We start from the raw sequence: 23,828 nt of genomic DNA on the forward strand, positions 1-23,828 counted from the left end.
CTGCTGCAGTTGAATGACACACTCGCACACACACTAAAAACTTTACATCTGATAAAACCATTCACAATACAGTAAGAAAAATCCACTTGACTAGAATTTTTTTTTTCAATCCCTTTAACATACAACAGTAATTCAGGCAAACAATGCTGAAAGCCTAGGATGAAGTTCCAAGATCTGTGAATGTTACTGGGAAATCCTTTAAGAATATTCATGGGGGATAATGGTTTGTAAGAAACATTCTTATATAAAATACAAAAATAGTACATTAGGCATTCAAGACCACACATCAGTCTATACACCTAATCCTCATCATATATAGGACATGCTTAATTTCTTAGATTTGTGGTGGCATTTCAGGTATCAATGTTGACAGTAGTGGCCTATAGTAGGTTTTCACTTTATAGAGTTCTAAAAACTAAAGGAAACTATCCAATTTCATGTACACTAAACATCTATGGTACAGTCATCTCCAATATATTTCAAAAAGATTAAAGCATCTTGGGATGAGGTGTTGGGGGAAATTAGTGCAATAGCTCTTTCTCCCACATACATCACTGCTAGGGGCAATCTTCTCTCTGTATTTCTCTAGACAAGGGTGTGTGTAAAAAAAAAAAAAAAAAAAAAAAAAAGCTTATAGACAGTGAACATCTGTTGCTGTGTTCAGTCAATATCCATTTCCAGCACTTTCAGAGGCAGCAGCTCTAACAGCATGATAGGTATCCTAGCCCCTAAATAAGAATGTTTTTAATATTATGAAAGGAGAGGGGAGCAAGGGACAGAGCAGTCAGCTTTTTTCACTTTTATGTACAATAAAGCCCTTAAGGTATGTTCTTTGATGACAGTGAGGAAGGACTTTAGAACCAAGGAATTGGACTGGCCCCTCATTTTTTCTTGGTTTGACCCTGTATTATACCTATGTACTTTAGTGTTTCCCCATAATTGCTTTACATTCATGAGGAAGGGAGTAATAAACTTATGGATCATACAGCACCTGGAGGAATGGGAGGCAATTGAGTCTGATCCTAGGAAGAGGAAATTAGGTCCAATTTCCTAGATAGAGCTCACTGGAATCAAGGCACTTCCCTTGAGGGGCTCTGATGAATATATATATATATATACTATGTGCACAATAAATACTTTTTGCTGTCTACAGCCACCTTCAGTTATTGCCATCAAATTAAGAAATATGGTGGTAGATGTCTTTACAAAACAATTTTTTTTATTTTAGCACAGCATTCACGTAGGTTAAAGAGCAAACACTACATATAAGGCAGATTACATCAGTAAACATACAAAAGCCTTCAGCAGAGTTTGTCTGTACTTAAGTAAGAGCTCTAAAGGCTGAAGTAGACTTCATTCACACTCGTGTAAAATATGCATTTGCAAATTAAAATTGTGGTTTTTACAAATAACTACAACCAGACAAAGCAATTAACTGCATGGACATAGACATTAACTCTTGTTCACTTGTAAGAAGAAATATTTAAAAAATATCGAAGTCTTGTAGGAAAATACAATTACATATATTAAACCACTGAAAATAATGCAGAAATCTAAAATGTTGGTTAATGAAATCTTTACAAAATTGGACTGAGATGGAAATGCCAAAATTCTTTCTATAAAAATAACATGGCAGGTTTCCAGAGATCTGTTGAGGCACTGATTAAACAATTCAGTAATTCATGTAACTGAGGTATTAAAATACTTTCAGATCAAAACCCTTATTTCAAATTAAGTTGAAACCACAACAAATTTATTGATTTATGGTTTGAACATTTGTTCATATCAATGTTAAAAAAATATCTAATACAAAGTAAAAAATAAATTAATTACCAAATTACCACCTTTATGAAATGGTGTGGGGTCCTAATGCTGCCATCTGCAATCTTCGACTTCCTTCTTCTGCTGATTTTTGTCGGCTTTCTGTTATTTGTAGAGCTCTCATTAGCTGAGCATTTTCCAGGTATAGTTCCTTAACGAGAGAATCACTACGACTGGCCTTACTAAGCTGAAAAATCCCAAAATTCGCCTGTACATTAGTTCACACATTTCAATAAATTTTATATATTTCACGAAAAATTTGTTTGGCTAAGCTTCACCACAGACTATTTAAATTAAGGTACCAAAATTTACAAATAACCAGCTGAACGTTGGCAGGGATAATGTTCCTGCAAATCTAGAATTGACAATACTTGCTACTTATTATATTGGTTTTACTTTTTACTTGAATGCATTATGAGCACATATGGAGACAAAATGGTAAATAACAGGAGTGAGTGTACTATATCTTTTGACCTTGTGTTCAGTGAAGCCAAAATGTTCAGTATTCTTAGCCTCTGTTTCATTACTTCCATGTGTGTTTGCTCTAATACTTGTTATGCATCTAAGCATGAACAAGCTTTTACAAAAAAGTAAACCCATTATATTATTAACTAAGAGTGATATGTTATTAATACTATAGATTTAACTACATACTGAACCGTGACTCAAAATAAGAACAATCTAACATAATTAGCGAAGTAGTTACATTAATTTTTTTTATTTAAAGTAATTATATGCCTCACCTGGTCCTTGTATTTTGCAATATGTTGACCAAGCATTTGCTGAGTAGCTGCCATCATGCTCTCAAGGTTTTGCACTTCAGCTGCATGTTGCTCTCTTGTTACTGAAAACACAATTTCATTTAACACTGACTGTCTTGCAACCCCCCACCCACTCAAAAAAAAAAAAAAAAAAAAAAAAAAAAAAAAAAAAAAAAAAAAAAAAAAAAAAAAGAGAGAGAACACTCAACTGCTGTCTTGCCAAAAATGTGCAAAGTAGCAAGTCAAATGACTCTGATCTACAAGATCCTTGCTCCTCCTTCAATGTAGGTACTGTATTTCCCACCTTCAGGACTCGGGTCCAGCTGACTGAGTTTTCATGAATCCCTTTATAAATACTGTGCTCACACTCCAACAGTATCTTCATTAAAAATGTGTCCCCATTCACTCATAACCTGGTCACACAAGACTGCTGGATGCTCAAGACCCTAAAACTCTAAAAATCCTTTACTTCCTTCCTTCAACGTTTCCTGGGATGACCCCTACCCCTCCTACCTTACATCCCAGATTTAGACACCCATTTCATCTTTTTCCTCTCTATCCTCTCTACATGCCTAAATTACCTCACCATTCTTTCCTCAGACCTCTGAATTTTGCCCTTGGTACTCCCCACACCACCTTTTAATTTCTACACTCTGAATTCTCAACATAATATTCAAACTACACATTGCTCTCAAACATGACATCTTCCATGTAACTTTGTTATACTATATTTTTTCCTATAAAGGAGGCTGAAAACTTCAAATGCCCCAAGTTACATACATCCTCATTTACAAATGCGAACTTATGATACATCTGAAGTTTTAGAACTGCGAAGCCCCAGTCTAAGAGATATGTGAAACATAACCATTCTTTGTATTACTCATTTCTATGCAAACAATTTGTTGGTAAGTTCAAAACCAGAAACCTAATTTATTTACAAGTTGGGGACCTCTGATATATGGGTTATAGTGGACAATAATGTTGATCCATGAGAATGGCTGTACCTGTTAGTATTTGAGAAGCATGGGTATGATGTTGACGAAGTGCAGCTTCAAGGTACCGCAATCGTCCATGACACTGGCGTAGTTGAGCTCGTAGTGACCCATTAATAGTCTCTTCTCCTAAACTTCCAGAACTCTTCAGGAATAGAAAAAATAAAAAAACTGATAAAAATTTTGCAAGAAGACTGTCTGAATATGATTTAAAAATGTTAAAAAACCAATAAACTATTCACTACATTAAGTGTATTTACCACTTGTTGGCCTTATGCCTTTATTAGGTATACTTTGATATGAATTTAATAAAAGAAGTAGACTACTGTACTAGGACCAAAAATAATCTTACATATACCCTGATAACACATTAAAAGAACACTATTCATATTTCTTTTAAAAAAAATATTAGTATACTTGGGTTTTGACAATGTTCAAGCTGTTAACCTGGGAAATAATTTTAAATCCAGCTGGTTTCCACACACAACGTTTCCCTCCATGTCCTGGGTGTCCCCATTGTTTTAGAAGACTAGCTTGTCCCCTTCTCTGTTTACACCATAAATAAGACTGAAAAGTTATTAAATGTGTGGATCAAGCAGCTGATTCTACAAATCAAAGCCATCCACCTTGGCAACTTAGGGTCACATCAACCCTCTCCACTGATGTCCAGGTCACTATGCAGCAGCAACCAGAATTTAAGGTACTGCAACCAAAAGATATTTTACGTATCTTTTAAACCTAGGATGTTGTGTACTGAAGCTATAATACTCGCTGGTGTGGTATTGAGCCATGCCCATTTCCTCTAGAAATGATTCCTTGCCCATTTGCTTGGAAGGTACTGTACATTGTGCATACTAAGCTATCAACAACCAAACTTCTCCCTGGTGATGGTGGAAGGTGGGATTGCATGGTGTTAGTAGTGATAGGTGATGGGGTTGGTGGTGGCTACGGCAGCGGCAGAAACTACATTATGCAATACTGGCCACAGGTGATGGTAGAAGGTGATAGTGCTGGTAGGTGGTGGTGATGGTGGTAACAACTACAGTACATGACACTGGCCACAGGTGATAATGGAATATGGTGGTGGTGATAAATAGTAGTATTGGTGATACCTCTGGTAGGTGGTGATAAATGGTACCATACATTTACAATGTTTAGTATAAAAAATAAATATTTCTGATAAAATAAGCCCTTAAAAAGTTTGTTTTTTAAAGACCCAAACTCTTATGAACCAGACAGAAATACTTAAGATGAAACCTTTATACAGGGGTTAAAAAGCAGATCTGACAACTATTTAATTTCAACCCATCAAAAGCTGCTAAGCAGGACCAAGAGCTAAGCCCCACCCAATTCAGAAGGATAACTATGTATAGCGAATAATGTCAAAGTAAAACTGTAAGAGACTGCCTCTTGAAAGTTTTGTATTTTTCTTCTGATAATACTTTAACAGATACTGGAGCCACCCGATCCATGAGCCGAGCTGAACTACTACCTATGACACTTGACCAACCTGATAACATGGCCTGTCTTCTTGTGTTCCTGGGTTGGGTGGCTCTTCAACTTCTGTGGCATGGCCATTCATTAAGGCAGTTCTTACCTGAGAAAATAGGCACACTAATATAACCAAAATAAAGCAAGTGAAGGAAACTGCACCAAACTGTCTAGTATTTTTAATACACTTAAAATACTCTACAGTACAAAATGATGCACAAATTCTAAATATTAAATTATAGCAAAACAACATCTTCTTTCAACAAACCAGCCGTATCCCACAAAGGCAGGGTGACCCAAAAAGAAAAACAAAAGTTTCTCTTTTTAACTTTAGTAATGTATACAGGAGAAGGGGTTACTATCCCCTTGCTCTCGACATTTTAGTTGCCTCTTACGACATGCATAACTTACAAAGGAAGAATTCTGTTCCACTTCCCCATGGGAAAAAACATTAATATATTCATTAATAAATTTCAACAAGTGGTTGCAATAATAAGTCTGTTCAAGAACAATCTCACAAATATAAAAAAACAAATAGCCAGAAGACCTTGGATGTGTATCAGTGGGTTAAATTATTTAGACAAATTAGTTTATTAAGCAAATTACCTCTTCTAATGAATTGAGGTACTGCTCATGTGAGACTACTAATACAGTTTAGTAAAGTGTGTGCAATCAGATATGCAAGTGACTGAGCTTAAACCCCTGTGAGGATTATTTTCAACAAAGACTGCAATGGTTCATTATAATGCAAAGAAGCACAACAAACAGCACAAATATCTACTTCAGTAAACACCTATGAAGTCTGTGAGTGTGCAGCTGGAATGACTGAGCTATACTGGTCTATAAGAAGACATTAAGTACCTGTACAAAAGTACATTTATTACAAAAAAATAAATGACCACAGCTACTCATCAGCAACACAAATCCCAAAATGATCAAAAAACTTCAAGGCCTTTTGACTACCATTGGCAAAGCTTTTGATACTTGAACCTCATTACAAGCTACTGTACTAACATTACTGATGTGGGCTAATTCATAATCATGAGAACAATCAAGGCATTTACACTTAGCACAAGTAATCAGAGGGTTACTAAGTATTTATCATCATTGCTCGCTTGCAGATAATAACAGTGGCTCTACTGCAGTAATGGATATATAAAAAATATCTTTAGCAAAACAAAAGAAAATTACAAATAAAAAGACATGAACCCGTTAGTATATGCCTGTATGACCCTAGTTGGTTTAGTGTAGTTTTTATTATAATAATAATAATAATGTCAGTATATACAATGTATGTAAAGTAAAAGGACACAAGTACAATTAATATAATTTTTTTCTATTTACCAACACTCAGCTTTTCTTCACTGTAGACATGGAGAAGTGATTAAGGTGCTTACATGATTTATTTAAAACATCCTAACAAAGTAACATTTTAGAATTATAAAGCAATTCAATACAAGCATTTTGTATCATTAATATCCCATAATTCTTACCATGATTGCCATCCAAATTTTCTTATTATTTGACTAATTATAAACTATTAGTAGCAACAGCTGATGGCTAGAGTGAAGTCATATGTTAGCTTAAGATAAAATACTGTTATTGTTTTGGACTTGGATTATTCAGGCAACACCAAGATTAATTACATTACATATCTAGATATTTATTTTAAAAAACATAATCTTTTTAAGAAAACTCAATTTTTTTTATCAAGTTGACAACCACTCACACTGTTTCTACCTGCAGGTGAAAGATAACTTTAATTCAAAAGACTAGTAATCAAAGAGTATTTACAAGACCATATGCTACACTATTTCTGAGATGGATACATGAGGGATGATGTGTGTAACTACAGGTGTCTCAAAAAGTGTATTCATTTTGATAAAGAATATGCGAGTATATTTCCCAAGGAAAAACATAACACAAAATGGTACATACTCCCTGTATGGAATGACACACACAGGTTTAAAACTTAATATAATACACTCTATTGACATTCAAACAATGTACGGCAAATTAGAAATAATACTGAAAATTTTCAAGTGTGTGTACTGCAAATGCTGTGGAGGTTAAGAATTTTGTAACTAAGTCTCTAACAAAAATAACAATTTCAAGAATTCATGCTAAATTTGAACTGAAAGGTACTGTGCAAGACATGCATAAACAACACTTTGGAAGACCATGAACATGAATGGTTTAGGATAATGCTATAGTATTAACAGCATTTAAAAATTCTGTAGAGTTTGTGTGCCTTAGACTGTCTTAGGCAAGTGTACATAGAAATCTAAAAGTTGCAGTAGTAAACATATAGTACATGCTAAAGCTACAAACAATGAATGAAGATAATTCTGATCACTGTGCTGAGCACTAATTGATGAGGATACATAGGTAATAGACATTTTTCTAGACTGATTAGGCAACACTGAAGTTATTTTGTACAGTACTCTGGGATGCAAAAATTTATGTACTGGTACCCTTAGAGTTTAAATATTCACAGGAACAAGGCAGTGAATTTGCCATTTCTTACAACATGATGTGTATTCCCAAGATACTATATATTTTTTTTTCTTTGAAAGAACTAGTCCTGGTGCTGGGTACCTAACCATGCTGGAGTCGTCCAATAACCCAGCCATTCATCTTTTTTTTTTTTAACAATGGCCATTTCCTACTGAGGCAGGGTGGCCATTTCCCACTGAGGCAGGGTGGCCATTTCCCACTGAGGCAGGGTGGCCATTTCCTACTGAGGCAGGGTGGCCATTTCCCACTGAGGCAGGGTGGCCATTTCCCACTGAGGCAGGGTGGCCCAAAAAAGAAGAAACACTTTCACCGTCAGTCTTCCCAGAGGGGTACCAATACTACAGTTCAAAGAAGCAAGTATCCCCATCACTCCTTCAGAGTGCAGGCACTGTACTCCTCACCACCAGGACTCAAGTCTGGCTAGCCAGTTACCCTTAATTCCTTATGCAGATGGAAAGGTTTACTGTACTAACAGCAAGATGGAGCACTCCTATATTTTCATAATGATGTCAGGGTCTACCTTGATATTAATTACATTAAACTAGCAGACAGGGCAAAGAGGAACTGTTATATACTCCCTCATAACTACACTGGACTTTCAGCTGTGTCACTAACCTGAAGAATAGTGTACAGGAGGGTCCCGCTTACAGCAGGGCTACTGCTGTAAGGCAAAAACCACTGTATAGTGAAACATAGCCCTTTTTTTCACTTTCAAATGCATATAAAAGCCTAATAAAATGTTTACACTATCATATATTAAGTGAACAATACAGCTAGGTGTGAAGGCTTATTCAGCCCTGTAACAACTTCAGACAGTATTACCCAGGCTGGCTCCTCCTCAGGAAAATTAATGAATAGAAAAAGAAATAATAATTCACAAAGATAAACACTTTATTATTTATTAATGCAAAGATAAAACAGTGAAACATGAAGGTGTATCCTACTTGAAAGAAAAATGAAAAATGAAATGAAAAATTGCCATTTGAATTCAACGCTAATATGTACAGTTATACTGGGGTGTCTGGTGGAGGTTGACACCGTCTTGTAGAAATTGTAGCCGTTGATAATGATGTGTGGGGGGGGGGATTCACAGGTGTTGGTGACAACCCAACGACTAGTTCTTCACAGAGTCTATAGCCTTGAATAGTCAGTCCAGATGACAGGAACGCAGGTTCTTTACCACTGCAAAGATGACGGGTAGTGTTCTGTACAATTAATCAGGTAGGTAGATTATAAGGTGACGTCCCAAGACCGGTTTCAGTCTGTCTCCTTCAACACTTCTCGTTGGTTGGCAGGTGACCCGATCTGTCATTCCAAGAGTTGTGCTGGGAGCTGTGAGTCAAGTGATTACTGTTTGGCCGGAGCCCCACACGTCACCTTTCGGGGTGGAGAAAAAGGGGGGGGAGGGGATAGCGGGAGCGAGACTGACCCTACCTTAACAAGCAGCCGGCAATCAAACTATCATCACCATATACTCGCTCGCTACACCTATCTGTTGAACTTTTCCCCTCACACTAGGCCTAATAAATGCATATACAGTACACAGATACTTTAAAATATTTTCAGCCTTAGCTTATAGTGAGTGGTGAATATATTTGTTGCAGGAAGTCTTAAATAAATGAAGAATGGGTATAACTGAAAACTGCTGTATTAGCAAAACACTGTAAACAAAGCACAGTAAAACAGGGCCCTCCTGTATAGAAGGAAACCACTATCAATGGTATTTAAATTACAATATTGATCCATCTGATACAAGCCATTGATCACTATTTTTTTCTTCACTAATATAGTATTCTTTCTGAAAATTTGTATGTATTTTTTGAGACACCCTACACAGTGTATATATAATTTTATAGAATACAGTTTGCTTTTCCGGAAACTTACTTGCAGGTTCAATTTCTGTTGGTTCACCAACTCCTGAACACGTTGCTCTGATTCTCTTCGAACTTTCTCCAATTCTTCTAGCACTGAAACAAAGCAAATAGAAGAAAAATATAAACTGCATGCAATTAAGCAGGTTGACGATTATTTTATGAAAATGGGGCAAAAAATTATTTTAGTTCCTTCATTTAAACTTTTGTTATCATAATTCATAGACTCCTGTGGGTAGTATCTTCCTTGCATCTGACTGGCTCACTACATGACCAGTTAGGCAGCATCTCGCATAAATACCTCCAATTTGTTTCACTAGCATGCACATATTACTAGGCAATATCCATCGACTTCACCACTGATTTCAGAGGCTATACCTAACAAGCCAAGAGTTTTATGTCCTAGTACAGTACAAGAAAGCTTTATTTAAAACGAGTTGGTTAAAAAAAATTATTAAAATGAAATCAGTGGTTCCAGGGAGATAAAAATATTCGAGCCTTAAAACTGAAAAATAGTTATGCAGAAGATGAAGAAATATTCAGCACAGCTAGAGCTAATAAATGTTCCCCCTTCAAAATAAGATAATACAGTGGACCCCCGCTTAACGATCACCTCCCAATGCGACCAATTATGTAAGTGTATTTATGCAAGTGCGTTTGTACGTGTATGTTTGGGGGTCTGAAATGGACTAATCTACTTCACAATATTCCTTATGGGAACAAATTCGGTCAGTACTGGCACCTGAACATACTTCTGGAATGAAAAAATATCGTTAACCGGGGGTCCACTGTACTGTACAATACTATATGAAATTGGAGCATAAGTAATATTAAATATAGATTAGAATGATGTCTATCAAGGCTCAATGAGGAGTTTTGGTATAATTTCTATGTAGTCATGGTGGAGAATGAAAAATAGCAGGCATGTTTTTTTTTTTTTGCCTCCATTATACATGCACCTTCACACCTTGAAAAGTAACAAATTGATGTTTATAGGAAGAGACAGCTATGTTGAAGCTAATTAACTACAGTAAACTCCTTAATTAATGGACTAATAAGTGGAGAGAGGGTGCACGTTATTGCCAGTTGTCCATGGAGTTTGAATTATAAATTTTATTTTTTCTCCATGAGGAAGTGGAATAGAATTCTTCCTCTGTAAATCATGAATGTTGTAAGAGGTGACTAAAATGCTGGGAGCAAGGGGCTAGTAACCCCTTCTCCTGTATATGTTACTAAATTTAAAAAGAGAAACTTTCATTTTTCTTTTTGGGCCACTCCACCTCGGTGGGAAACGGCCGATTTGTTGAAAGACAAGAAGAGGAAGAAATAAACAAAGTTAGGAATCAGTGAACTTGGTCCATTGATTTAGAAGACTACCAGACACTAAAAATATAACCTGTAAAACAGTACAGTACTAAACAGGAATTAAAGTTGGAAGTACAATGGTACAGTCATGTACAAGACACTGCACTAATTTTACAGTAATTTTACTCACCTTTTGTGGTTGAAAGATGAGGTGTAAAGTGTCATGAACAACAGTGGTGACTTAAAATGACATTTATTCTTAGTCAGAGGAGCTGTAAAGCTCCACAAGTGAAATTGTAGATGGCTGCCATCAACAATAAACTTAAAAGGATTGTCCTTGCTTAACACCTTATTCCTCACATACCCATGACACGGAGACTCCAGACTAGACCTTCCTTATTAGTTCAATTTCTGCTTAGCACTGAAGTTCACATGTTTCCTCTTGGCATCACCACTTACTTTGGAAGCCATTGCTAACTGCACTTTACTATGTTAAAATTCATATAAAATGCTGTAAATCCAAGTAAAAATTGTAACCTGAATGACAAGTGTATCTCTGAGCAAGGACGGACAATAAACTGATGCAGATAGTCTATGACTCGGGGGAACAATAACAACAGGCAGGTCCTGTACAAGGATACTCTGGCCTGTACCAGATAAATGTCAGAATCATCAGACCTAATCTGTTGATTCAGAAGATTCCAAGGCACTTTTGCTACAGATAAAATCCAGAATCTATTAATTTTTTCCATTTTGTCCGATGATTCCAATGTTCGTCCAGCCAACATTTATCCGTACTTTCAAAAAACTGTCAAATGAGGATCTGTTAAGAGGTTTTACTGTACTCATTAGTTACCAAAAGTATTCAGTTACCTGCTGTAACTTGTAGTTGTGCTTGATGAAGCTGTGTTGAAAGGTTATTAACTTGTTCCTGGAGGTTAGCACACTCCTGAGCAGCAAGGTGTCTCTCCTCAGACACACGGGCCTCCATGCTACTCTCCTGTGCAAATCACCAAAACTTGCTCAGGAATTTTAAATACAAAGGAATCACTGAAGAAGTCTATACAGTCTTAAAGAGCATTTAGCAAATGTGAATTTATCATGCCTAAAATAAATTAAAAACCCAAGTACGTATTTTCAAATGTGAAAAAAAAAAAATCAGTTTGGGACACAGATACAGCAGTTTTTTTGCTGCTTTAGCTAAAGCTATACAAACCCCTTAAATAACCCACACATACAGTCAGTGTACTACTTGCAAAGAAATAAAATTTGATTGATTTGATAGGAAAAAACTTATAACATTTTGGTCTTCCTTGGACCATTAACTATTCATCATAAGTTTTTCTCTCTTATGTGCAGGTTATTTGTGTATTTTTCCAGTCATGATATTGTGCTTTTTTATTAATTTACAAACCCCAAATAAAACTGGGAGCAGTCATACTTGTGACTAATTTTGAGGGGTTTTCAACCCTCACATCCTAGCTTGAAGATTTCATACATCTGAAATAAAAGTTCAAATAAAGATCATACTGTATTATTCTTTATCATAAACACAATTACTAGTATGATCAGAATTACAAAAACAAAATCACTGACATACCAACTGATGTCTCTCCTCCCTGAGGTCATCAATTTGCTTCCGCAAGAGCGTCACCTCTTCCTCCAGCTCAGTAACCTAGCAGGTTAATAAAAAAAATTAATATAAACTCGTGTAAAGGTGAAAATAAAGTCTAAAATAATTATGACAGTTTCTGAATAATCCATATTTCACATACATTATCACTATTATATTCCAAGAGAGAGCACTGAACCCAAAAATTCACACAGTGCTGGGGAATGAGTGGTTATCAGTTAAATCAGGAAAGATACTTCAATTCCTAAGATCAACCTCCATTTCTTAGCATCAAGGCATACAGGCACATCCCTGGAATGGTGTCTCACATACAGAGTTTGCTTTTTCTAGAAATACAGGTGCTAACACTCATAGCTGTATCCTAAACTCAGGTATATCACCTAAATAAATTCACGTAGAGTACTTTGCAGATGAAATTTAACTTTTGTTATTCATTTCTTTACTTTTCAATACTGGTATTCAGTTAGTTACAATAATTATTTGTTTATTTACACTTATTTAGTGGCAGTAGTTATTTATTTATTTATCATATCATATATTCATATTTAACTTACAGTGGGTTTGTCAGAATGTAACCCAATCATAAATCAAGGAGCGCCTGTGGTATTCCCATATGGATAAAGTCCATTTCATTGGAACCATAAGTACCTGTTTTTCCCAAACCGCACTCTCATCAATGGTTGACAAACGGTCAGATTCATCAGAATTCTCTCGTCCTCCACTTGCTCCTGTTCCTCCACCTCCTCCTCCAGACAGCACCAGATCTTCATATTCCCGAATTTTCTTCTCCAGAGCAGAAAATTTATCATCATAAAGGCGGCGTTCTTCTTCATAGTAATCCTGTTCTTCTTGTAGTTTCAATGTCCAATAGTCTTCACTCTTGTCAAATTCCACACGAAGAATCTGACAAATTGGATAAATAATTATTTTTTTATTTTTTTTATTATCACACTGGCCGATTCCCACCAAGGCAGGGTGGCCCGAAAAAGAAAAACTTTCACCATCATTCACTCCATCACTGTCTTGCCAGAAGGGTGCTTTACACTACAGTTTTTAAACTGCAACATTAACACCCCTCCTTCAGAGTGCAGGCACTGTACTTCCCATCTCCAGGACTCAAGTCCGGCCTGCCGGTTTCCCTGAATCCCTTCATAAATGTTACTTTGCTCACACTCCAACAGCACGTCAAGTATTAAAAACCATTTGTCTCCATTCACTCCTATCAAACACGCTCACGCATGCCTGCTGGAAGTCCAAGCCCCTCGCACACAAAACCTCCTTTACCCCCTCCCTCCAACCCTTCCTAGGCCGACCCCTACCCCGCCTTCCTTCCACTACAGACTGATACACTCTTGAAGTCATTCTGTTTCGCTCCATTCTCTCTACATGTCCGAACCACCTCAACAACCCTTCCTCAGCCCTCTGGACAACAGTTTTGGTAATCCCGCACCTCCTCCTAACTTCCAAACTACGAATTCTCTGCATTATATTCACACCACACATTGCCCTCAGACATGACATCTCCACTGCCTCCAGCCTTCTCCTCGCTGCAACATTCATCACCCACGCTTCACACCCATATAAGAGCGTTGGTAAAACTATACTCTCATACATTCCCCTCTTTGCCTCCAAGGACAAAGTTCTTTGTCTCCACAGACTCCTAAGTGCACCACTCACTCTTTTTCCCTCATCAATTCTATGATTCACCTCATCTTTCATAGACCCATCCGCTGACACGTCCACTCCCAAATATCTGAATACGTTCACCTCCTCCATACTCTCTCCCTCCAATCTGATATTCAATCTTTCATCACCTAATCTTTTTGTTATCCTCATAACCTTACTCTTTCCTGTATTCACCTTTAATTTTCTTCTTTTGCACACCCTACCAAATTCATCCACCAATCTCTGCAACTTCTCTTCAGAATCTCCCAAGAGCACAGTGTCATCAGCAAAGAGCAGCTGTGACAACTCCCACTTTGTGTGTGATTCTTTATCTTTTAACTCCACGCCTCTTGCCAAGACCCTCGCATTTACTTCTCTTACAACCCCATCTATAAATATATTAAACAACCACGGTGACATCACACATCCTTGTCTAAGGCCTACTTTTACTGGGAAAAAATTTCCCTCTTTCCTACATACTCTAACTTGAGCCTCACTATCCTCGTAAAAACTCTTCACTGCTTTCAGTAACCTACCTCCTACACCATACACTTGCAACATCTGCCACATTGCCCCCCTATCCACCCTGTCATACGCCTTTTCCAAATCCATAAATGCCACAAAGACCTCTTTAGCCTTATCTAAATACTGTTCACTTATATGTTTCACTGTAAACACCTGGTCCACACACCCCCTACCTTTCCTAAAGCCTCCTTGTTCATCTGCTATCCTATTCTCCGTCTTACTCTTAATTCTTTCAATTATAACTCTACCATACACTTTACCAGGTACACTCAACAGACTTATCCCCCTATAATTTTTGCACTCTCTTTTATCCCCTTTGCCTTTATACAAAGGAACTATGCATGCTCTCTGCCAATCCCTAGGTACCTTACCCTCTTCCATACATTTATTAAATAATTGCACCAACCACTCCAAAACTATATCCCCACCTGCTTTTAACATTTCTATCTTTATCCCATCAATCCCGGCTGCCTTACCCCCTTTCATTTTACCTACTGCCTCACGAACTTCCCCCACACTCACAACTGGCTCTTCCTCACTCCTACAAGATGTTATTCCTCCTTGCCCTATACACGAAATCACAGCTTCCCTATCTTCATCAACATTTAACAATTCCTCAAAATATTCCTTCCATCTTCCCAATACCTCTAACTCTCCATTTAATAACTCTCCTCTCCTATTTTTAACTGACAAATCCATTTGTTCTCTAGGCTTTCTTAACTTGTTAATCTCACTCCAAAACTTTTTCTTATTTTCAACAAAATTTGTTGATAACATCTCACCCACTCTCTCATTTGCTCTCTTTTTACATTGCTTCACCACTCTCTTAACTTCTCTCTTTTTCTCCATATACTCTTCCCTCCTTGCATCACTTCTACTTTGTAAAAACTTCTCATATGCTAACTTTTTCTCCCTTACTACTCTCTTTACATCATCATTCCACCAATCGCTCCTCTTCCCTCCTGCACCCACTTTCCTGTAACCACAAACTTCTGTGCATTTTATTTTTTCTGTGCATTTTCTATATTTCCTATTTGTCTTTTCTCATGACAGTGAGAAGCTAAATGCCTGCACATACAGTCAAATTCCATAATTAATGAACGTGCATATATTGTATTAAACAATGGTATGGGTGGGGTTCAAACGCACGGCAAGTGAGTTGTAAAACTCCTGGCCAGTGAGCATATTGACCTGGAGTTTTACGACCCACCTGTCATGAGTTCGAGCCCCACCTGTGCTGTTGTTTGTTTGTAATCATGTTATTATGATTTCGTAAGTCATGTTGTATCAATTTTGTTCATACATTCAATTCTGTTTCAGTGTTGGGCTCATTTTATGTTTCAGAGGCTGCATCTCTCTAGATCATGCTCTAATCTGATTAATATCAACATCTATAACAATGTCTAGAAAGAAGAAATTTGGGATCAGGACATCCACCAAGCATATTTTAAATGAAATTCAATGGTTATATTTTAATTTAGAAGTTGCACGCAAAGCCAAAAAAAAAAAAAAAAAAAAAAAAAAAAAGGGATGAGGGAGGGGGGATTGTGAAAAACTCAAATAACCTAATCTATTTCCAGGAATCCCCCAATAATTTTTTATAATGAATCCTGAAAGCCACCAATTTGTGAGCTTGATGGTACTTTGAGTATTTGTGTTATCCACAATCTTTAGTTATTGTTCATAAAAATAAATTTCCAGATCAGTTGAGAAACTCTTAAAAAGCAAATTAGGAAACCTGAATGACACCTTTTCCTATTCTCAATCAGTTAAGGTTTTAAATTACTGGGAAACGAAGGAAGACTTGCTATTCTCCTTGTTGGAAAAAAATTTGCAGAGAATTATATCAAATCTAGATGCAATGCCTAAGCAAGGTGAGAGAAAACAATTATATTGCAAGCAAATTTAGTTATTCTGCTCATCCAAGCAGTGCATGATGGTGATATAAGTGACAAAGCCAATCTTACAAAGTAGAAATTTAACACTACATGGGTAGAAATACATTGCCTGCACTCTGAAGGAGTGAGAATAATGCAGTTTGGGAAACCTTTTGAACTGTAATGTCAGCACACTTCTGGGAAAACAGTGATTAAATGAGTGATGATGAAAGTGTTTCCTCTGTTTCTGGGTCACCCTACCTTGGTGAGAGACAGATGGTATGTTTAACCCTTTGACTGTCGCAATCCCCAATCCTGAGGTGTCTCCTGGTGTCACAAAATTTAAAAAAAAAAAAAAATTCTTTTTTCTTATGAAATGACAGAAAATCTTTTCCCGATTGTAATGACACCAAAAAAATGAAATCTGATGGAAAACTGACGGAATTATGCTCTCGCAAAGTTAGCAACCTCGACGATATTTACAAATCGGCGATTTCGCCCACTTTGAGCCCTATTTTCGGCTAATTCCATTGTTCCAGTCGACCAAACTCATAGCTATTTCTTTAGAACTCCATTTTTTCTATCGATTGAGTACAAGAAACTGCCCATTTACCGATTTCAACTACTCAATAATGTGGTCAGAAATTTGCAATTTGGCTAACTTCACGAAAATTAAAAAATAAGACAATTTCAAAATAAGGTCCAGAATGAACAATGCAGACATTCCTGGCTCTAAAATAACATTTTCTTTGTTCATCAGTCATGTCTCCAGGCCCCTCTGATATTACTCTTGCTTTCTATTTTGAATTTTTATTCAAACAAAAAATAGAAGTCTTACTATTATGCAGACTACTGCAATACTGTAATAATTGTATAAATAACATCAACCCATTCATGATTGCATATTAGAATGGCTAGTTGGACATTTATTAGACAATGACATCATTTGTTTACTTTTGAACATTGGCAAAAATCAAACATTTTCCCTACTTTGAGCTCCATTTCCAGGTTCTTTTTATAGTAAAATCAATCAAAATCACCTCTACTTCTATAATATGTTTTCCATTCTATCAAATGAGACCAAGAAAATGAGAATACAACCATAAATACTATACGAAAATAGACCACAAAGTTGGCATTTTAATTAAAAAAAAAATGGTCAGTTTTTTTCTCATTATGCACTGTGTGCTCCAGGATTTTTTTTATATGGTGCACACTGACCACACAGACCCATTCTCTCACATGTGGGCCTACCAGCTTTCTCCTGCTTGATTTGAAGCCGCTAGAATTTATGAGTATATATACGTCAAACACGGTACCTCGTAAGACGTATATATACGGCCGCGACAGTCAAAGGGTTAAAAAGAAAATTGTACTTTTTGAAGATATTTTCATTCATCTGTACTTAAAGCAGAATCAAAATACGAGGCTTACAACACTTCCAAAAAGAAAAAAAAAAAAAAAAAAGTTACTAAAAATTTTAGACTTTTCTCCTACAGAATAACAGAACAATGAAATGGAATACAAAAGGAGATACTAAGTGCTATAACCACTAGAAATAATAAAAATATATGATCAAACATTGAAGATGGCAGGGCCAGGAGCCAAGACTCTTCCCAGCAGCCACTTATAAATAAGCACGTACCATGTGTTAGTAAGTTTATTCAGGTATACACATACAGTTGCACAGATTATCATACATAGCAACATAAGTGTAGAACCTAGGATAACCCAAAAAAAGTGAGACAGGGTCCTTTTATTATGTGCATAGCTCCACTTCTGGAGCTGCAAAGGGGTAATAACAATGTACAACATTGTAATACCAAGCAATCAAGTGTAATGGTGCCTAAAACTAATTTATATTTGTCAGTAATGTACTTATTAGTCCCCACCTCCATGTCTTGCTCAAGTTTGTTATTCTTCTCCAACAAAGTGGCTCTCTGCTTCTCCAGGCTGTCACGTTCAAGGCTCATCTCTTCTTCTAGAGCAAGAACCTAAAAAAATTACACAACTAAAAATATTTTGTGCAACAAATATATATAAAATGAATAAATTTTGTATGTCGTATTTTGCAGCACATAAGATGCATTGGCATACAGGTCACACACTAAATTTAATGAATATCCCTTGTTTAATACTTTTTTAATCAGTTTGTTAAATGGAATTATTCATAGATCCCAAGCTTGACCCCAAAGCCTGACCTTCAACGTGTAGGGTGCAGGGTGATTTTGAGGGTCAGATTTTGAATGAAGAAAAAAAAGGACACTATATGCCACAAAATATAGTACGTGTACATTTTTTTAACATATTGGCCATCTCACACTGAGGCAGGATGACCCAAAAAAGAAAAAAAGAAAATTTTTCTTAATTTTACGTTTAGTAATTTATACAGGAGACGGGGTTACTAGCCCCTTGCTCCCGGCATTTAAGTCACCTCTTACAACATGCATGGCTTACAAATATTTAGCACAGTATTGTCCAGAGGGCTGAGGAAGGGTTGTTGAGGTGCACAGGAAGGGTATTGGACTATGCGTGAGCGTGTTTGATAGGAGTGAATTGGTTTGTTCTAAGTAAGTAAAGCACCCTGAAATGAAAATGAAATGAAAACTATAGAATAAAAAAACTGTCACTGAGAAAGATTGTGTTGTGGTAAATTATATGATTCAGTAATGCATTTTTCCTTAGTAATATAAAAATATTGAAATTTAAATTATACTGTACATTAAAAATTTTACTAATAAAAGAGTAAACAGATGCCTACTGTATACATTTTTTTTTATTTGTGGAAGCCTAAACAAAAATTGAGATAAAGCATGAACAACACTTGCCTGTTCTTCAAGAACTTGGAAGTCATCACGAGAGAACTCTGAAACAGAATGATCAACACTGTCTTTATCAGGATCATTTGTGTTACAGTATGTGGTGTAAGGCAACTCGCTGGCCTGAGGCTGCTTCATACTTCCTTCCTGCTCAGTTTTATTGCAACTGTCCTCATTTTCCTTGGTATTATCCTCCTTCGGTGAAAGAGCACGTCGTTTTTTCTGTATCTTTTCTATTAGTGAGCGACATCGTTTTCTCATGTTCTCAAACTCAACCTCCCTCTGCTAGAAACAACATTCAAGTTAGCTTATAATAAGAATGAAAAAGTTGCAGTAACAATCATACTAAAGAACGTATTATACAATCAGCTAGATACAAACTTATCTTTGAATAAGTGAAAATTCAAAGTTCATGAATATAACATGAAGATTTTTAGATTTGAATCATATACAAATTAGTGAGTATTTAAAGGCAAGCATAAACACTTAACTCAATCAAACAAAATATAAACTAATTGATATGTATGGCAGTAGGCAAGAATTTTACAAGGTTAGGCAATTACAGTATTATATATAACTCATAATCTTTAATGTACATACAATTGTTAGTCTTTACATAAACATTTCCAAACTAAACCTAAAAGGTATTAACCTTCCAGAAACATTAACACTTCGCTACAATTTATGTTAAACTATAGCTTATACTGATGACTACTAGACAGTACTATATACAGTACAACATTTGACATTTATTATCACAACAATATCTTCAATATAATTTTTAGTTTCATTTTATAATCATGTAAGCTATAGTTTTAAAATACAGCATAAATGTAAAAATAAATTAAAATGAGACATGATGCACAAGGTAAATACCATAACATTAGAACGATGTCTTACAATATTAGGCAAGTCATGGTTTAAGCCTCCAGCACAGAGGCAGGTTATAGTATAATCATGCCTAAATCAAGAAGTGCAATACTAAACAAGAAAAGAAAACACAAGAGTACAAAAAAAACTGAGGCAAAACAGGGACTCATATGTGACTTTCTCTCAGCAATTCTGTTTCCATGGTCTGTGAGAGGTACATTGATGCATACACGACTAATCCCACAAGCTGAATTCAAAGTGTTTTCTGAGCAGTGAATGGCAAATGTCTGAGTCACCATGTAACACAAAATCTTAGAACAAGATGTAAGGTAAGGTAACAATTTTATCATAATTGTGATGAAAACATAAATTAAGTTTCTGCTGGTAATCAAATCTCAATTGGAAATCAGGTCCCTAAGATGCAAGTGAACTGGTGCAATGATTTTAGGTTGAAGTTTTGGAAGTAGTGTCTATTATTAAGTGCTAAGTATAACTGCCGAAAGACCATTTGAAAAGTCCATTCACACATATAATGTATACAGAACAACAAGTGACATTTTCCCAACACTGCTAGATACTGCCTACAATTACATCTATCCTGATCCTTCCTACCAACTTGCCTTCTAACCCTTAAACTGTCCAAACGCAGATCTACATTCACTTGCTTCGCGCTCCGAGTGCACAGACCCATTTTCTCATTTCTAGGCAACTCAGGCCTATCGTGCCAAGGCATGTAAAATAAAACACTGATCTACATTCGGAGAGCTACACACGTGAACATAGATCTACATTTGGACAGTTTAAGGGTTAAATTTTATTAATGACAAATCCCTGATTTATACACATGATTCTTCCTAAATTATCACATCCCATCACATCCTATCACATCCTGCCTCGGTGGGAGACGACCGACTTGTTGAAAAAAAAAAAAAAAAAAAAATTTACAAATGCAGGAAAAGGTTCTTGTATGATGCAAGTTTAAGAAGAATGAATGCACTTGGAATACAATGTCATGAAATAGGAGCACTTTTTATTAATGATCAATAATGCAGTATATAAAGTATTTATGGGTACTATACATCTTTCCATTGTACTATTTGAATAACAAGCAACAATTTAAAGTAGGTGAGTTGCATAAGGTAAATGTATTAAAGTAGTTGCATTACAAGTGTAACATAAAACATAAAATTGCATTTTGTACAGAGAATGAGAGAATGGACAGAAGAATTACAAAATATAGCCTATCAGTAGGGTAAGCTATTTACCAGGGAACAAGGAATAACAGAGGGGAAAAACATTTTGATATAAATTAGTGAAAAAGAATGCCTATGTAAGTAAAAACATATAAGAAGACTATTACTGAAAGAGGAAATATGTTTAGAGTATACATTCATATAAAATAGAGTAATAAATCTAAATATCCATGCTAAGTGCTACTGACCTTAGTTATACTTTAAATATGTACAGTATGTATGTATACATGCATGCATGTTTATATATGCGTGTATGTGATGACTTAGGTTTAAATCCTGTTGGCTGAAATATACCTTTGCTTATCTTTCTTTCAACAAACCGGCCGTATCCCACCGAGGCGGGGTGGCCCCAAAGGAAAAACTTTTACTTGTTTTTACTTTTACTTATTTCTGTGAAAAGCATTGAGTATAGTGTCACTCATATGGCCAGAACATATGGAAGGGAATGAAATAGCTGGAAACCATGCTTGAGCCTCAATGGTGTGCCTGGCATTAAGAGAAACATGCCTTGCAATCCAGCAGGCCACCATACATCTTGTGGCATTTGTATTATTATTACAATCATAACTAAACACTAAACCTACAAGGGCCATACAGAGCTGCATCTATAGCAGAGTGCTTAAAGTTGTTAGGTTTGTAGCTAGCTACACTTGTGGAGGGTTGACAACCTAGGTTTGAATCCAGCTGGCTGAGATATATATAGTAATGTATGTATGTATCCTAGGTAGTGGGTTGGTAGACAGCAACCGCCCAGGGAGGTACTACCGTCCTGCCAAGTGAGTGTAAAACGGAAGCCTGTAATTGTATGATGGTAGGATTGCTGGTGTCTTTTTTTCTGTCTCATAAACATGCACTATGTAAGTATACTTTTTTACAGCAACTGTCAATATTAATTATGCTTAGCATGTAATAGGAGCCTCATGTTATTGGCAGAGTAGCAATAAATGTTCTACCTTCTCAAGGTTTGTCCTCATCCCCAACTGGCCCCTTTCTTCAACCATCTTGAGCACCTCTACCCTTACTCTAGCCAACTTTCCTTCCAGTCCCTGATACTGTTCTTCTAGCATTCGTACTCTGCCCTGAAGGAAGGTACATACACCATCAGAGCAAAACATTGATGCCTAGATTTTTTTTGGCCAAGACTTCTGACTGATTACACTAAATGTTCTCACCTCTTTTGAAGCATGAGAAGACTTTAGAAATGCTAGTCTGGCAGCAGTAGATGGTCCTGAAGTAGATCCTGGATATGTTGTGGTAGTGGAGTCGCCACCTCCAGATTCAGCAGGGCTATCTATTTCTTGCCTAAGGACAAACCAAGAATGGTACAGAAAAAGTATTGAAGCCACAAAATTGTGACTGGACAATTAACCAGAAAATTGTGACTAGACAATTCACCGCAAAATTGTGACTAGACCATTCACAACTAACATACAACTTGGAAAGGGAAATTTAGATAATGTTTGGGTGTGTCTTGGGCCATAATCAAATGACCTGACAAGGGTTCAAGATGAGTCAAAAACTCTCCTAACTCACCAAAGGTGATGAGTTATATCTGACTTATTTCTTCCTCTTTGAATGCACACTATACAAAGAAAGTCTATATAATCTACATTGCAAATTATTGCACAAATGTTTCAAGGAAAATTAAGAAGTAGTAATTAATCCCTGATAGTCAGGGCAGCTATACTTCCTACAGGGTATTTTGGTGACTAACACATTAATGGACCATAATTATCTTTTATGAATTAGTTTGAGAAATATCACTGGTTATTTGGGAACAAAGTGAGTCCCTCCCTAGTCTTAAGTCAGTTAAAGAAAAAGTGTCATGAAAACTCTAAACAAGTGACATTTAATTTTTTTTTTTTCAATGAACCGGCCATATCCCACAGAGGCAGGGTGACCGAAAAAGAAAAACGAAAGTTTCTCTTTTTTAAATTTAGTAATGTATACAGGAGAAGGGGTTACTAGCCCCTTGTTTCTGGTATTTTGGTGGCCTCATATGACACACATGGCTTACGGAAGAAGAAGAATTCTTCACTTGACCTAGTCCTCTTGAAACAGTTTTTGAAAGATATACGTACCATTACAGATACAGTTGTACACAACAAATCACTTACCTATTGGTGAGTAATGTTTCAACACTAATGCGCTGAGATCGCTCCTGCTCCTCCCTGCGAAGAGCCATCTCTAGTTCCTCTAATGCCACCGTTAACTGACCCTGTGTGTCACCACACCTCATACACTGTGCATAGATAATTTATGAGTGCTATGCATATAAGAAACTCCCTACTTCTTTACAGATAAAACACGATACAGCAGTTGCCCCATATCCGCAGGGTTGTGTTCCAAGAGGTACCGTGCATACCCAAAACCATGGATGGTAGTAAACCTTATATATAGGTTTTTTTGTTTACATACATATCTACAA

General features: G+C 36.4%; 1 protein-coding gene across 7 annotated transcripts in view; it reads right to left on the bottom strand.

Moving 5' to 3' along the window:
* Positions 1-1,259: 1,259 nt before the first annotated feature.
* The window catches only part of LOC128701646 (ninein-like protein), a 100,309-nt gene continuing 77,740 nt past the window's right edge, over positions 1,260-23,828 (bottom strand). For 3 of the 7 annotated variants that reach the window (XM_070101552.1, XM_070101550.1, XM_070101556.1), the window contains exons 18-30: positions 23,518-23,642; positions 22,573-22,702; positions 22,354-22,479; positions 19,287-19,562; positions 18,351-18,452; positions 13,040-13,294; positions 12,359-12,433; positions 11,632-11,758; positions 9,467-9,549; positions 5,085-5,171; positions 3,587-3,719; positions 2,565-2,665; positions 1,710-2,008 (exon numbers count right to left, since the gene is read on the bottom strand). In XM_070101552.1, the coding sequence (XP_069957653.1) occupies positions 1,847-2,008; positions 2,565-2,665; positions 3,587-3,719; positions 5,085-5,171; positions 9,467-9,549; positions 11,632-11,758; positions 12,359-12,433; positions 13,040-13,294; positions 18,351-18,452; positions 19,287-19,562; positions 22,354-22,479; positions 22,573-22,702; positions 23,518-23,642 (1,782 nt within the window). In that variant the 3' untranslated portion in view covers positions 1,710-1,846. Of the gene's footprint in view, positions 2,009-2,564; positions 2,666-3,586; positions 3,720-5,084; positions 5,172-9,466; positions 9,550-11,631; positions 11,759-12,358; positions 12,434-13,039; positions 13,295-18,350; positions 18,453-19,286; positions 19,563-22,353; positions 22,480-22,572; positions 22,703-23,517; positions 23,643-23,828 lie in introns of all 7 variants that reach the window. The other 4 variants (XM_070101551.1, XM_070101554.1, XM_070101555.1 and 1 more) reach the window with 4 other exon arrangements.

The sequence above is a fragment of the Cherax quadricarinatus genome, chromosome 78 (genome assembly GCF_038502225.1).
Source record: "Cherax quadricarinatus isolate ZL_2023a chromosome 78, ASM3850222v1, whole genome shotgun sequence".
Taxonomy (NCBI): domain Eukaryota; kingdom Metazoa; phylum Arthropoda; class Malacostraca; order Decapoda; family Parastacidae; genus Cherax; species Cherax quadricarinatus.